This window comes from Sciurus carolinensis, chromosome 14, assembly GCF_902686445.1.
Source record: "Sciurus carolinensis chromosome 14, mSciCar1.2, whole genome shotgun sequence".
Lineage (NCBI taxonomy): Eukaryota > Metazoa > Chordata > Mammalia > Rodentia > Sciuridae > Sciurus > Sciurus carolinensis.
Window position 1 is genome coordinate 86,367,536 of NC_062226.1, and position 16,041 is coordinate 86,383,576.

The following is a 16,041-nucleotide window of genomic DNA, read 5'->3' on the forward strand; positions in this document are numbered from 1 at the left end:
CAGTTTCTTTCTTTAATGTTCTGTAATTTTCATTGTAGAGATCTTTCGCCTCTTTGGTAGATTGATTCCCAAGTATTTTATTTTTTTTGAGGCTATTGTGAACAGCAATGTTTTCCTTTCAGATGTTTCATCACTAATGCTTATTTGTTATAAAACGTAATCTATCATTGAATATGATCATATGTTATCACAAAACCTTATAAAATTATCCCTTTGGAACTGAAGGTATATAACTTGGTAGAGTGTGTACTAAGCATGTATGAGACCCTGTGCTCTATCCCTAGCTCCTAAAGGTAAAATAAATAAAGTGAATTAATAAAGACTATTCATTATTGCTAATACATGTGTTGATAAAGCTGTCTCATTTAGACATGTACCATTAACTTGTATCCTTGTATCCTTCAAGGTATCTCTCTGAATTCCTTTATGCATGGTTGATGTCAACATTGAGTCGTGCCGATGGTTCTCAAATGGCAGAGGAAAGGATAATGGAAGAACAACAGAAAGGTCGTAGCAGTAAAAAAACAAAGAAAAAAAAGAAAGGTGCTGTGGACTTCTTTTCAGCTTAAAAAAGAACAGTAGAGAGTACTTTACTTTTGACAAAATGGAAAGCTCTTTGTGAATTGTAATAAGTGAATTAGTCATTATATTTTAGTTCTTCATCCCTTTAGAGATTAAAAGGTAGAAATGGAGTTCCAGTAATAGTGATATAAGCCATTTTGATTCCTTTCTTTACCTTTCTTTGATTTTTTTTTTATTCCATGTATCAGCAGATCTTGTATCAAGAAAGTAACCACATGGAGTATGCAGGTCAGACAGGTTAGGGAACAAGACATGGACAGAGCCAGAGGGCTCAGAAGGAAGGTAGCTGTACAGCTGTACTGTTAACAGTGGGCACAGGAAGATGGCACAGAACTCCTGAGGCATAGTCCCAGGATCATGAGGAAAGAGACAGTGTTTTAAGGGATGCACTATTGATCACTTAGTAGCAGATATCACTATAATCATAAAATACTACTTTGTGTTTCCTTAGAATTTAAGCAGTTTGTGTTGGTCATTGAATTACTATTCATGGGTTTCCTGTGTTAACAAGTTAAGTCTGGTGATTTCAGACAGGTTTAAAATTATTTCATTCTAGAATTTTATAGTATTAGCTATAAAATTATTAGGTTTTCAGTTGTATTATTTGCAAATTATGGTCATAAAACAAAATTTAGTCTATAGGAGCAAAATGAAGTTTAATAAACAAGCTGAAAGAGCTTTTAAGATTAAATTTTCTCCTACCATAATGTAAGAGGTAGGAAAGAAAAGAATATAGAAGATTTTCTCTGTAATTACAGTTCGCCCATTGAGCCGAGAGATCACAATGAGCCAGGCATATCAGAACATGTGTGCTGGAATGTTTAAAGTAAGTTTTTGAAAGTGAAGTTCTGCTTGCTGTTTAACTATATTGCTATCATACAATCTACTTAAAATGAACTCTTCCATGATTCTTTCCAGGTTTTAATTTGACCTTTGTTTTACTTCCCCTTTGCTTAAAGGTTATTCTTTTTGAAGTCTAGTTTTCAACAAACATTTGAACTGTCTGACATTTCATACTGAGTACATTGGTCTCTTGCTTCATACATGACTTAATTAATGCCTAATTAAGAGCTTACCTCTGATAAACAGGAAAGCTTTCGTGGATGTGATGGTATTTGGGGGTTTTTTTTAGAAGTATGTTTGGAAGGGGGTGGGCTCCGCAATGAATGGCATAAGCAAAAGCAGGAATTTTCGGGAGGTAGTGAGTAAAACTTTTAAGTTGTATTTGGCAACTCAAAAAATGATTTGAAGCAACTAAAATCCATAAAGCAGAACCAGGGTCAGTGTGCACACATGTAATCCCAGCCACTCTAGAAATGGAAGGCTTCACTTGCCAGCCTCAGTAACTTAGTGAGTCCCTAAGCAACTCAGTGAGAACCTGTCTCAGAAGAAAAAACAAAATAGACTGAGGATGCAGCTCAGTGGTAAACACCCCTGCGTCCCAATCCCTAGTACCAAGAAAACAAAACACATGGCACATAATATTAGAATGACTAATAAGTTAGTTTTCTCTTCCTGTTTGATTTCTGAGCCATGAATTGTTTCAAATATATATAAATTGCTGTTTGGTTTCTTTATTATTGAAGATGTTTGCTTTTTCGTATGTTTTCCTCTTCTCATTTCCTTTTCTTCAGACCATGGTAGCATTTGACATGGATGGCAAAGTACGCAAACCCAAGTTTGAACTTGATAGTGAACAAGTTCGGTATGAGCACAGGTTTGCTCCATTCAACAGTGTGATGACCCCACCGCCAGTGCACTACCTACAGTTCAAGGTGAACCTACACACAGTGAAATCATTGTATAGCTAGTCTTAACCTTCTTAGAGATACATACCTAACCATCTTGTTAAAAAATAGTCAAACATTCTGTGTCCTTAAGGCAAATAATGAAAGCAGCAATTTTAAATAGTGTGAAAATTGTTTGGCTTTGTTGGATATATGCATCACCTTACCAGTTAATTAAATTATGACAATAACATGAGGCAGTATATTGGGTTTGAAAGTTGAATGTTACCTAGGGAAAAATAACAGGGAGATGTGCTGCATATTTGTTTCATATCTTTGTATGAATGGAAACTCAATGTAGAATTCTATAATAGTTTAAAAATGTACTTTAGAATACTTCACATTAAAAACACTTTGAGTAATATTCCCCCTTCTTTTTAGGAAATGTCTGATCTCAATAAATACAGCCCTCCTCCTCAGTCACCAGAACTGTATGTGGCAGCTAGTAAGCACTTTCAGCAGGCAAAAATGATTTTGGAAAATATCCCCAACCCAGACCATGAGGTAAGACTGAATTCATTGATTCTAGTGGGTAAGCTTGTAGGCAATACATATCTTACTACTGTGTGGACTTTATATTATTAATAAACAGTCTGTAATTTTTTTTGCCAAGGATTTTAAACAGCTTTGCCAGCCTGACCTTGTTAAGTGCAAAATATGAAAAATGATTTGGCCATTTATCACAGGAACATTATTCAAGCTGTCTGTTTAAAGGCTATTACTTTTGAAGACTTTATTTTGAACTATCAGAATAAACTTTGAAAATAAGTAAAATATAGCCGGGTGCAGTGGCACATGCTTGTAATCCCAGCAGCTCGAGAGGCTGAGACAGGAGGATCAAGAGTTCAAAGCCAGCCTCAGCAAAAGCAAGGTGCTAAGCAACTCAGTGAGACCCTGTCTCTAAATAAAATACAGAAAATAGGACTGAGGATGTGGCTCAGTGGTCGAGTGCCCCTGAGTTCAACCCCCAGTACAAAAATAAAAAAAGGTAAAATAATAAGTTTCAGGCTTGTGATATTTTAGTAATTTGCTGTATTCCTATGTTTATTGAGATAAATTTATTCTGTAAGAGTTTCCTGTAACAGGTACTATGTGATTTGAGGGGATATATCCATGGAAGGATGATTTAGTAGTATCCATCAAAAAGCACAAATGCTGGGCTGGGGTTGTAGCTCAGTGGTAGAGCCCTTGCCTAGCATGTGTGAGGCATTATGTTTGATCCTCAGCACCACATAAAAAATAAATAAATATAATAAAGGTATTGCATCCCATCTTCTTTAAAACACACACACACACAAAAGCTTAGATTCAGCAATTCTGCTTCTTAGGTTTTATCTTATAAATACATGCATGAACAGGAAGTGAGGGAGTGGTGAATGTATGAGTATTCACTATAGCAGGGTATTTCTTATAGCAAAAAAAAAAAAAATGGAAGAAACTTTAGCATCCATTAGCTGGGAGTCTGTAAAATAATGACATATCTATTCATTGGAATACTCTACAGCTTTAAGAAGGGTAAGAAAGATCTTTATATGCTATAAAGCCGTGCTCTTCAGGATGTAATGTTTAAAAAGCAAGGTGCAGAATAGTATACTGTATACTGCCATTTCAATCAAAAGGGGATGAAAACTATGTATGCAAGTATTCTCTTATATGAATATATAATATCTCTAGAAAGATAGATTATTAATGAAGTGTTTGACTTAGGAGAGCTGATTGCCTTGAATGAGAGATAGGCTAGGATGTAGCTCAGTGGTAAAGCATTTTCCTTATATGTGCAAGGCTCTGAATTCTATCCCTAGTGCCAGAAAAAAATAGACGAGAGATTTTTGTGGGTGGAGGAGTGATCCCCAAACACAGGGGAACTTTATCACTGAGCTACATCTATATTCCCAGCCCTTTTTATTTTTAATATTGAGACAGGGTTTCACTAAGTTGCTGGGGCTGACCTTAAACTAATGATCCTCCTACCTCAACCTCCCAGGTTGCTGGGATTACAGGCTTGTGCTACCACTGCACTTGGCTGAAAGTTTGAAAAAAATCATATTCCATCTAATATAAGACAATAAGTGGGAATGTATAAATTTCAGAGATATACCTGTAATAGATGGCACATTTCATTTAGTGGGAATTTCATTCACTTAGCAAAGATTTATTGACCACTTAGTGTCCTCACCAGAAAATACAAATTCCAGCCCTCATAGAGGTTGGGGGGAGGGGTGCTGGAATCTGCATGGAGAAAGATGCAGGACAAGTGATGCCCAGGATATTTTAATAGCAGCCAAGGAGTGGTGTGGCTGGAGTGGGAGGAACATAGGAGTGAGCTACTGGAGGGTTTTGAGCAGAGGAGCAATCAGATCTGACTTGGGTTGTAAAGGATCACTTTGGCACTGTGCTGAAAATAGACTGTTGCAGGGCAAAAAATAGAATCTGGGGACCCAATCAGGGAGTAGACGATAGGATTAGTGCAAGAAAGAGGTTGTGGTGACAGTGGAGGTAATGAAAAGTGATTACCTTCAAGTTTTTTGGATTGACTGGTGGATTAGATGTAAGATGTGAGAGAAAAGGAGAAATCATGGATGACTTCAAGGATTTTGACCTGAGCAACTGGATGCATTGATTGATGTGGGCAAGACTAACAGGAGGCCAGACAGGGGTGGAGTTTTAGACATGTTAAATTTGAGCTACCCAATAGACTTGGAGCTCTGAGCTAGGCAGGTGTGGATGTCTGATGAGGGGAAGCCAGTGCTGAACTTGTGATAATGTTTATTTCCATTGAGAAGTCTGGAAGAAAGCAGCAGTGGGAACTTTTTGGATTATTCTCTAAGAGAAATCAAGGATTTTGTTTCACTGTTGTGTTCAAATTGTGTTCAAATAAAGCCTTTAAACAATTGGTGGTCAAAAATAACACTTAGTACTCAAGGGACACTCAACTTCTTGTCAGTCTTGATTCTGAGCTTTTAATACCATCATGTGTCACTTAATGATGGAAGATGTCCTGAGAATGCTTTGTTAAACAATGTTGTGTGGACATCATAGCATACTTAAGACAAACCAGTTTGACTGTAGGTGATGTCTTAGGGGACCACCATCACATATGTCGTCGCAGAACAACCTTCTATTGGCGAAAACATCATTATGAAGCACTATAGTACATATTAACTCATTTAATCCTCACAACAAACCTATCTCCATTTTTACAGATGAAGAAACTGAGGAACAGAGAGAGTAGAAACCTTGCCAGAGGGTTCACAGCTTTTTAGTTCCACAGCTGGGATTTGAAAACATTCAGCTGAACTCCACAGTTCCACTCCCCGAACTCCACAGTGCTCCCTCCAGGCACTACACTGTGCTGCCTTTGCAGGGCTTGGCAGCCTGGTGTTCTGTTCTTTTCATGAAAATACGATACAGCAGCCCTTCCAGGGCTTCAGAGTTGTCTGAAATGAAGTTTTTAAAATGCCTTTATTTAATAAACTTTCAACACTTCCATTGAGCCAAGTTCCTATTCATGTCTCTTACATAACAAACTTTTGACTATGAATTTTATTGTTACGATAGCTTAATTCTGTTCTTGTTTTAGGTCAATAGAATTTTAAAGGTTGCCAAACCCAATTTTGTGGTTATGAAGTTGTTGGCAGGAGGACACAAAAAAGAGTCAAAGGTAATACATTGTGGGGGAAATTACTGTGAAATGTCACATTTTAAAAAATTCAATGTGTAAATAGTATTACAGAAAAAAAATAATCCTAAACAAAATGAGCAAAAGCAATCCTAAAACGTTTCTGTCAGCAAAATATAAATTAAAGTTTGCCTTTATTTTTTATTTTTGGTACTGGAGATTGAACTCAGAGGCACTTAACCACTGAGCCACATCCCTAGCAAACACCTCGCTTCCCTTTTTCTGAGGCAGGGTGTCACTAAGTTGCTGAGGATGGCCTTGAACTTAGTGGTGATCCTCCTGCCTCAGTCTTCTGAGTTGCTGGATTTATAGGCATGCACTCCTATTGCTGGCTTGACATACATTTTATGACTGAAAATTTTGAGTCTGCTTTCTTTCCCCCATCCCATGTAAATTACTGAATGACTTGGGATAAAAAAGAAAATGGGTAAAAACAAAGATAGAGGAGAAGTATTGAAGTACTTAAAAGTCATCTACCTTTGGAAAGGCAAATGTTTCAATAACTGAAAAACTTCTTTCTAAAGCCTCAGAAGATGTGAGTCTTTAGGTTTCCCTTGGTAATGCTGCTGTATCATCACTGTTGCTTCAACCTGTTAGCATTAGCTCCACATAAGAGGCCAAGGTCACAGGGCTTTTGATGGCATTTGTGCTTCACCTTGTTTATTCTCATTGATTTTCTATGATCTGTCTTCCTTTTCTCTTGCTCTGTTGTACTAATGACTCTCATTTTATTACTTAGTACCATCAACAACCCTGAAAGTAAAAAATTTGCTATTCCCTGGTCTAATTGAGTTCCTCTCTGTAATTTAACTCCCATTTTCCTTTTAACCATTTTTGGAAGATAGAAAACAGCTGGTCGGTATGTTTTGTGATGACCTTCATTAACCCAGAAACAAGTTAAATCATTTTTCCTCCAGGTTAGTTCCTGACTTGTCATTAAATCAATTTTTTATCTCTTTTGTGCTGCCTCATTTCTAAAAATACAAGAAACTCTAAAAATAATGTTTGTTCTATTTATTGCCTGTATACTAGTAAATGCAAAAATTGACTTTCTGGTTTTCCTTTACAGGTCCCTCCTGAATTTGATTTCTCTGTTCACAAATATTTTCCTGTTGTGAAACTTGTTTGAGAGACTGAAAAGGTGATAGAATCTACTTTCAGATTCTGCTCCCAGAGGTTATATCCATCAGTCTTACCACATAACGTAAAGTGAAATGGATTTCTTGGATAACAGCCCATTATAAGGAATACTTTTAGTTTGACAGCCTTACATGATGTTAAATGAAAACTGCTGTTTTAAAGTGGTTTATTATGTTCCATGGATGAAATTGGTCTTACTGAATGCATTGATGAACGTTATATGGTTTTATTACAGATTTAATCATAAATCATTTTTTATGAATGATTGAGTGAAAATAGTGTTTGTAAAGGATAATAAATTTCTTGACAAAAAAACAGTGCATCATTGGAGATGAAAAATGGTACCACTTTGTTGATACGTGTTAAGAACTGAAGGTGTTTGCTCTTTACGATTTTAGCAGTTCAAAAACAAATTATCCAAAAGTAGTTTCAAATCAAGCAATTTATTGAACACTTAGATGAGACTTTGGCAAAATTAATTTAGAAGGTTTTTTAAAAATCTCTAAGATACAAAGGGAGGCTAAATAACATGGAAATTGTATGTGTCATGACATAGATATAAGAATACAGACATTTAAAAGAAATATTAACTTTACGAACTCTTAAAAGACTACACATTGCTTGCTGGTAGCATTTAAACAGTAGCAAGGTAGAAATGTATATAGATTGTTAAATTTTAGGTCTAGATTTAAATGTAGCATATTCCTTTTCATTTACTTCATATTTAGTTTAATCCATGAAACATTCAAGTGGGGTTCTGTTCAATATCCTCTGCTTTGAGAACTTGACTTCAGTCCACCTGTTCCAACAAGTGCTGGGTGCCAGAGGCCCTACCCTTCCTTTGCTGCCTATTTCTCTTCCTGTTCCTGCTCTGGTGTTTGCGATGGCAGCTGTCCAGGTATTTGGAGTCTGCCGTTTTAGGGGAATATATTAGTAGAATGAGCTACACTGGTTTAAATTGATTTTTGTTGTTTAGCCTACACCTAGCAACAGTTTATTTGGTTTATGGTAGAGGTTCTGAGTTTTAAATATCTTAATTCTGATTTGACACCTTTGTGTGTATTTGCATTTGCTGAGGAGCAAATCCAGAACCTAGCCTCATGTATGCTATAGGCAAGTGCTTACTGGTGAGCTGTATCCCCAGTCCCTTGACACTTTTCTTGAAACTATGATATTGAAGCTTTTTCCTGGAGATACTTTTAAGCAGCTAATCTCATTGAACTTGCCTGCCAGAAGAGAGATGATTTTAGGATAAAGATGTTCCTGATTCCTCAGCTAATGTAGTCTGTTTCTTGAGAGTGGCACAGGCCTTAACCAAGAATAATAGGGAGCCTGAAATTTCAGAACCCAGAAGTCTTAGAAAAAAATGACCTGTAAAATAGAAACTTAGAACTGTGGAGAAGATATATTTGCTCAATCAATTTAATTTGTTGAGAAGAAAAGTACTGTTTCTGATTGGTAATTTCTGAACATTTTAAACAAAGGAAAAAAATGGTAGGAAATATGCATTAGAAGAAACAAAGAATCAAAGGAAAAAGTTTAAAAGAAAGGGCACTGACAACCAAGTTATAAAGCTGAAAAATTATTCTTTCCTTCCCAGTGATCAAGATAGGAAATATTCTAAAAAATACATAAAAGAGAAAAAAAAAAAAAAACTGTTAATGCAACAGGATTGTTTTTAAGAGGATCTTATGGTATTTTTTAACCACTATGACTGGGTCAGCAAGCACAGAGGAAAGTTATTGAGATTCTGTTAATTAAAGAGCATATTTTTTGAAGTGAATTTAAGAACAAAGAGTATTCCTGTTGTTAACTCATTATCAACTAAAAAGCAAAGAATTAGTGTGTGCCATTAATAGAATCTTGTGCTTTCCTTTTAAGTAGCTTTAAAGATTTTAAGGTTTCTAATCAGAAAGGTTCTTTTAAAAATTTTTTTATAAAAAAATCTATTTCAGGGTCCTAAAAAATAAACAGGGAAATGATACTCTCTCCCCTCAACAGAACTTATAATCTTAGGAAGAATGCTAAAAAACAGGTAGGTAAAATGCAGTGAGAAAAATGCAATGTGCTAGTTGCTATAGTTTGGGTCTTAAATTCCCCCAAAGGCCCATGTATTACAAACCAGCCTCTGCCACTGTTGGAAGGTGGTAGAACATTAAGAGGTTGGAAGTTAGGTTGTTAGGAGCCATGCCCTCAGAGGGGATATTGGAAGCCCATGGTCTCCTCCTGTTTCTTCTCTCTTTCCTGGCTGCCACGTGGTGAATAGCTCCACTACACACCCTCCTGCCACAGTGGACTGCGCAACCACAGGCCCAGAGCAACAAGACCACACAGAAGTTCATGAATCTGTGAGCCAAAATTAACCTTTCCTTTTAAAAAGTTTAAAAAGTTGATCATCAGGTATTTTGTCACAGTAACAGCTAACATTGGTTACCACAGGCCCAGAGCAACAAGACCACACAGAACTTCTGAACCTGTGAGCCAAAATTAACCTTTCCTTTTAAAAAGTTTAAAAACTTGATCATCAGGTATTTTGTCACAGTAACAGCTAACATTGGTTTAGATCCACCTCATGGAACCATCTTTCTGAGCCCTAAAGGTCCAAGAGTCTTTAGCTGATAAAAGGAACCTAGACAAGGAACTAGAATGTGCACAAGCCTAGAGGCAAGAGGATGGAAACTGGGATAAAAATGGAGCAAGAAAGGGAATTGGAGAGATGAGGTTGACAGGTAAGGAGAAGGCATTCCTCAAGAACCTGGGTGGCCAGGTTAAAGAATTTAGACTTTATTCTTTTATCCAGGGAAGTGAGGAGATTAAATCAGATCTGCCTGCTTCAGAATGATTCAAAAAGAAGGGTATGAGTGGGAGTTGGTTATACAAGAAAAAAATGTTCTTAACTCAGGGAGTGGTAAGGGGGTGGAGCAGAGTGGATAGAATATGAAGGTTTCAGCAGTATGGCTAATAGGAAGTGGTAAAGGAATGGGTAAGTTTGTGTGGAATTAAGGGTGATTCGGTATTTGGTTTTGGCAACTAGAGGTGCCCTTGGCTTATGTAGATAGGAGACAGTTTGGTCATGAGGATTCTCTAGAGATTGTGATGTCTTTGGGATATCTGATGAAGCTGGAAGTTTTATCTGAAACTGAAAGATGCAATCTGAGGTGATTGATGAATAGATCAAATGTGGCCCTAGACATGTAAATTAATGCTTTGGGGATTGTGGTTGCTTAGGGATTACATAGGGAAAGAGCCTGAGATAGGTCTTCAAACAGGCTTGGGATGACTTAAGTTCTACAACTGGGTCAGGGAATAGGGAGGCTGCTACAGAAAGCAGCTACAAAAAGCTTACTTCAAACATACCATACCACTGTTAGGTAAACTGCTGTTCTACTGTTTAGTTTTCACATGGCTTAATTTCCTGACAAACACAATATATTTCCTTAGATATTGGTCAAAGAACACCCCTATTTGATTTGGAAGAGGCATTTGCTTCTCTTTTTCCTTCCCCTCTGACTTTATTTCTGGGTGCTGGAAAAAGATGGCAAAGGAGACTTACAGGAAGATAAGCAGACTGCAGGGCCACATACAGCTATAATCAGTAACAGAAGGATCAACTAGACCCACTGGATTTGGCATGTAAAGGTAGCTGTTGACACTAGGGAGAGCTCTTGCTTGAAGGGGTGTGATAGAGGCTGAAAAATCAGTTGAGGTGCAGGGTGGAGTGAAGAAATGGAATACAGCGACTCAACTGGGCTTGAGAAATAATCATACTTTCCCCCACTCTATTCTATGAAGATTTAGTGTGATCATAAAAGATGATAAATTGCAAGCCCTACAACTCAGTTAAAATCCACTGTTCTCTGCCTCATGACCTAATATTTACCCAGGAATACCCTATTTGGCCCTTGCCACTCCCACTTTATTTCTGACCTGTACCTTTGGCTTCCTCTGTACTCCCAAGACTCTTCTGGCCAGTAACTCCAGATTCCTTAAGTTTTAGCTAAAATACCACAACCCAGGAAGGCTCCTCCCTCTCCTGATTAGGCCTTGTCCCTTAAACACTGTTTTATCTTCCTAACTGTTTGCAACAGTTAAGGTGGAAACTGACTAAAGAAGGTAAGAAAATTGCTAGGAGCTTGGGACCAAGGAAAGATGTGAGAACACAGGATATCTGGGATGCAAAGGAATTAGGAGGTCTGGCACGTTAAAGTGTGATAGAAACTGGTTCCTTGGCTGATCTTTGCAATATTGGTTTAAACACAAATTGGTGTATCAGATGCTTCCAAATCTAAGGAGAACAGGGAGCCAGAATTGGTTGCTTTTGCAGTGAGGGACTTGGGATGACTGAACATTTTCATTATACTTATTATCCTACACTGGATATGTGTTTAAAATATTCGCTTTGAAGAGTTGAAATGACTTGAGATGCATGCATTCACACTGTATGGTTCTTATACTATAGTCCTCTGCAAATATTGCATTCCATGTACATGAGTATCAGCTTTTGGAGGACCATGCAGCAGTTCTCTGAATGAGGTGCAATCCATGTAACATCTGCTTAAAACTCAAACATCAGTCATCCTCCAAGGACAGCATGATGCTTTATTTCACTTGTTGACTTATAGAATAACTCAAAAAACCAGAGCAAGGAGATTGTTGTGTTACGTCAAGATTGTTTACCAAAAAACTCAAGTGTCTACCACTGGGTAAACTCTCAAAAGTACTCTTAAATGATACTCAGTACAGCAGGGGTTTTTTGGAAGAGTGTCATAACACTTAGATGAATGTTTTATTGTTTTGTTTTGTAAAAAGGTAGACATGATCCATTAACAGGGAGGCCCCAGTTTGTTATTTCACTACATTGTTGAGAGAGAAATAGTGAAAAAACACCAGAACTCTTTCCCTGGCATACTTCTTAAGGCTAAGTGGGAAAACAGCTTGATCATAAAACATTGACATTCTGTCTCATTCCATCTCATTTAAGGGAAACCACTATGCTTTACCAAGAGGTGAAAGCTGAGTCTTTAGGGATCTAATAGGGGGTGAAAGGAAAACAGCTAAAAACAGTGAAAGCTATGAAAACAGTTTTAAAAGTTGAACAGAGTACTTTATTTCTCAGCAACTCGATGCACACTAAACATGAATAGATTTCCCCCCCCTAACTGAGAAAGCACGAGTGAATTCATGTCAACTCTTAAGACGGGGATACAAAGGAAAGTTGGAAAAGGACAGATAAAGTCTTCTAATGTTCCTTTCACATTGTTCTTCAGTTTGCCCTTTCTGGATGAACAAGTTAAATCTTAGTGACTCAATGACAGGATATTACACATGAGGAACATTCAAGTTGGGGACAGGAACAGGAAAATCCCTGCCTTTGATGATTGCAGGGCAAGGCAGATCAGCTCACCAGCTAGAAGCCCAACAACTTTTGGGCCCAGTTTTCCTCTCTCAAAATGAGGGTGTTAACCAAGTAATCCATGAGGCCCAAGCATCTCAAATCCTGTGAATCCTTCCATTTAACCCTTTAGAAAGCTTCACTGAAAGTTTAAGTCATTATTATGACTTTGCCAGTGATTGACAGATGGTAAGAGCCTATTTACCAGTAGTATTAACCAACTCAAATAACTACATTATCACTGTAAATTATGTTTAAAATCATTTTATTAACTCGATTTTTAAATCAGTTTTGTAAGTCATTTACCAGGAGCTAAATATGTAAAACTATGACAAAAACAACTACGGCATTTCTCTCACCTTTCTAACCATTCCCAATTTGTAACACTGCATGTGTCCTGCAACACCAGTCAACTTTTTTCTTTGACTTGGGTAAGAGCAGGTGTACATCTGTTCTCAGTGCCGTACCTGTATGTCCATGCTCTGCTGTAGGCATGCAGGTACCAGCTCTGTTAAGTCTAATCCAGTCATTACTTGGCAATACATACTTATTGGAGAAGGTTTTACTTTGCTCACACATAGAAAGCAAAGAAAGTAAAGACCAAAAATGTTCAAATTATAAGTCACTTGGAAGGTAGCCTCTTGTACATTAGAAATGACAACATTTTATTTAAGTAGTGTTTTTAAAATTCTCACATAAAACACCTTTGTATTTAGGCTTGTTTAAAACTGTTTCTACTGATTTTGTGTTAACAGTCAGAGCTCTAGGTCATTGATCATAGGAATCAATTAGCTAGTCATTCACTGTGTGCCAGTGAGAACAGAAACAAGGGGCTGGCACTAGCACTTGGCACAGTATGTAGAGAAGAGGACTCCAGAGGGAACCCAGGGAGTTCTCTGTATGTAACCCATCTCTCCTTCATATGAGGGGAACTCTCCTACAGAGTTATATTCCAGAATAAAGAGGTGCTGATTGTCACCATACTAGAAGAACTTGTCTTCTACTTTTGGTGTTGACCTTATGATAGCCCTATTAGCCAGAAAAGTGTGACAGATTTTGACATCCTATCATAGACACTTTAAAAGTACCCCCAAAAAAACTGTCTTACCACATTTTCCTATAGAAAGTACATACTAAAACTGTACAATAATCATCTTTAGATGTACAATTTACCTAGTACATTTCACAGTTTTGAGTACTCAGTCACTCGTGAATATTCTGTAGTGATCTCTGTTCAGTCCTGATATGTAGTATGTGATTCCAGTTTGATTTAGAGTGTATGATTCTGCTTTTCATGCTGATCAAGTAAGTTTATGATATCTCTCTTCTGGTCTTCAACATTAAAAACTGAAAAGGAAAAAAGTTGCATAGTAATCTAATATTAAACATCTTCAGAAACTAGCCTGGGCACATTTCACTTCAGTTCCTACAAACTGTCATAAAGAGGACTGTATCTCCCATAGCAACACTGTACTTTGGCATTTCATTTCTAATCAAGAACCACAGTAAAACATGATATATGTGGCCAACAGTATACCACAAAACAAAAGCTACAACATCTAAAAACACTGCTGTTATTTACCACATGGAAATAAAGAATCCATGGCCTTCCTGTGCTGCACGACTTTACCACTGCACCTTTACCAGCCCAGACTGCCTCCCAAGAGCCACACATACTGCAGCTTCAGGCCACTTGTTACTCAAAAATGATGTACCTTCCACCAATAGGTCTTACTCAAAGGACATAAAAGTCACAAAGTCTTATTATATATTCCATATTAAAAGGTTAATGACTCAATTAAATGACTGCCATAAAGTTGGAACCAATGGCTTTTCCATCTAATTTCCCTAGAAGAAGCAAGGTCTTAAACTATTTCAATGACATATTCTTAAAATGATGCTGAAGCTAATGTTAATGGCATTTCTCCAACTTAAGCTATCTTAGAAGATTGAAAGAACATTTCTTTACCTTGCCTACCTCTTCATTTTAAAACCTCCTCACAAGGTCAAACCCTTAATAGGACACCCGGGTATAAGAGATGAAAGAATACAAAGTACAAAGCCAAACATTTAGTAGGACATTATGCTCAATTCCAAGAGTGTGTTGAGACCATGAACAGGCTCTTCACAAATCAAAGATATCACTGGAGTCCATGAGGTGCAAAGAATAGAAAGGTGGGAGATAGCTTGTGTTTGCTTAAAACTCTCCCTGTTAATAACCTTTTTACTCTTTAGAAAAAAACTACCTAAGGAGCCCATAAAAATAATTTAAAAATAAAGTTAGAAGTTCATTTCTAGAAACTCTAAACAACTCTGCCAACATGAACAATTGGCATTCCTGCTAAATATGAAAGATATTTTCTAAGAAGGTACTGTTGAGTTAGAAAAACCCAAAGGGAGGGACTTTCTACCAAACACCTGGGCCACTATACTTTTAAAAAGATGAATAAGAGTTGATAAGAGAAATATAGAAACAGCTCCAGGCTAAAGAATACAACTAGAATGACAGCTGACTGGTTTAAAAAGGTTTTGAGTTTATAGCAACCTCGTTTTATATGAACCACAAAAAATGTGGACAAAGTCTATACGGTAGATAATAATAGCACTGCATCAAAGCTTTATTTGGACAATTGTACCACAGTTATGTGTTATTATTTGGGGAACCTGGATGAAGGGTATATGGAAATAAACTTTTAAAATCTAAGTTGTCAGAAAAGTTAAAAATGTTAGAAATACAATGAATGACCCTAAAGATTTCTGCTTAAAGCCTGAAGATACTAGACTTCCCTCAGTTTGTGAAGGTGCAGGGGTACAAAAATGTGGACACTACTGAAGGTGGAAACCCCATATAAAGCTGAAACTCCAAAGGTTCAAATCCCTAATTTAAAGATAACAGTAAATAAACCTGTGATGAAAATTGGGAAAGCAAGAGAGATTACTGTGCAGATGAGACCATTTCTAACAAAATAACCACAGGTGTCTGAATTCACAATACCTTATGTCATCAAAGAAACTAGAGAGTTCTACTTAAAAGAGGTTACGAATTTTAGTGCCCTCATTTCAACTGGCACACTATCTTCTCAAGGAATGAACCTGTAAGTCTTCAGACTTCCCATGGATAAAGTTCCAAGGAAACTAGTGAAAAAAGCACAAAACACACAGGGAAACGAGGTACTATGGGTGAGAATCTGCCAAAGAACTCGTGAATTAAAAAGCAGATAAGGATAAAATCTGGGAGAAAAATTTGAAACATTTGTAAAGATTTTTCTTTTGTGAAGAAAAAATTGGTAAACTGCAATAATATTTTTGAGGAAATAATCTAAATGCAGGCCAGACAGAAATGGAAAATATGAAGGAAAAATAAAAGCAAAGGAATCAAAAACAAGAAGCAGCTGGGCACAGTGGCACTCCTATAATCCCAGTGGCTTGGGAAGCTGAGGCAGGAGGACTTCAAGTTAGAG

General features: G+C 37.1%; 2 protein-coding genes across 8 annotated transcripts in view; one reads left to right on the forward strand and one right to left on the reverse strand.

Annotated features, from left to right (window-relative positions):
* Naa35 (N-alpha-acetyltransferase 35, NatC auxiliary subunit) overlaps positions 1 to 8,315 on the forward strand; it is a 103,926-nt gene extending 95,611 nt beyond the window's left edge. For 2 of the 4 annotated variants that reach the window (XM_047525659.1, XM_047525658.1), the window contains exons 18-23: positions 407 to 543; positions 1,341 to 1,408; positions 2,217 to 2,357; positions 2,751 to 2,873; positions 5,950 to 6,030; positions 7,118 to 8,314. In XM_047525659.1, coding sequence (XP_047381615.1) covers positions 407 to 543; positions 1,341 to 1,408; positions 2,217 to 2,357; positions 2,751 to 2,873; positions 5,950 to 6,030; positions 7,118 to 7,177 — 610 coding nt within the window. In that variant the 3' untranslated portion in view covers positions 7,178 to 8,314. Of the gene's footprint in view, positions 1 to 406; positions 544 to 1,340; positions 1,409 to 2,216; positions 2,358 to 2,750; positions 2,874 to 5,949; positions 6,031 to 7,117 lie in introns of all 4 variants that reach the window. The other 2 variants (XM_047525656.1, XM_047525660.1) reach the window with 2 other exon arrangements.
* A 4,513-nt stretch (positions 8,316 to 12,828) lies between these two features.
* Golm1 (golgi membrane protein 1) overlaps positions 12,829 to 16,041 on the reverse strand; it is a 73,337-nt gene continuing 70,124 nt past the window's right edge. For all 4 annotated transcript variants that reach the window (XM_047525664.1, XM_047525662.1, XM_047525663.1 and 1 more), the window contains one exon: positions 12,829 to 13,927. In XM_047525664.1, coding sequence (XP_047381620.1) covers positions 13,851 to 13,927 — 77 coding nt within the window. In that variant the 3' untranslated portion in view covers positions 12,829 to 13,850. The remainder of the gene's footprint in view (positions 13,928 to 16,041) is intronic.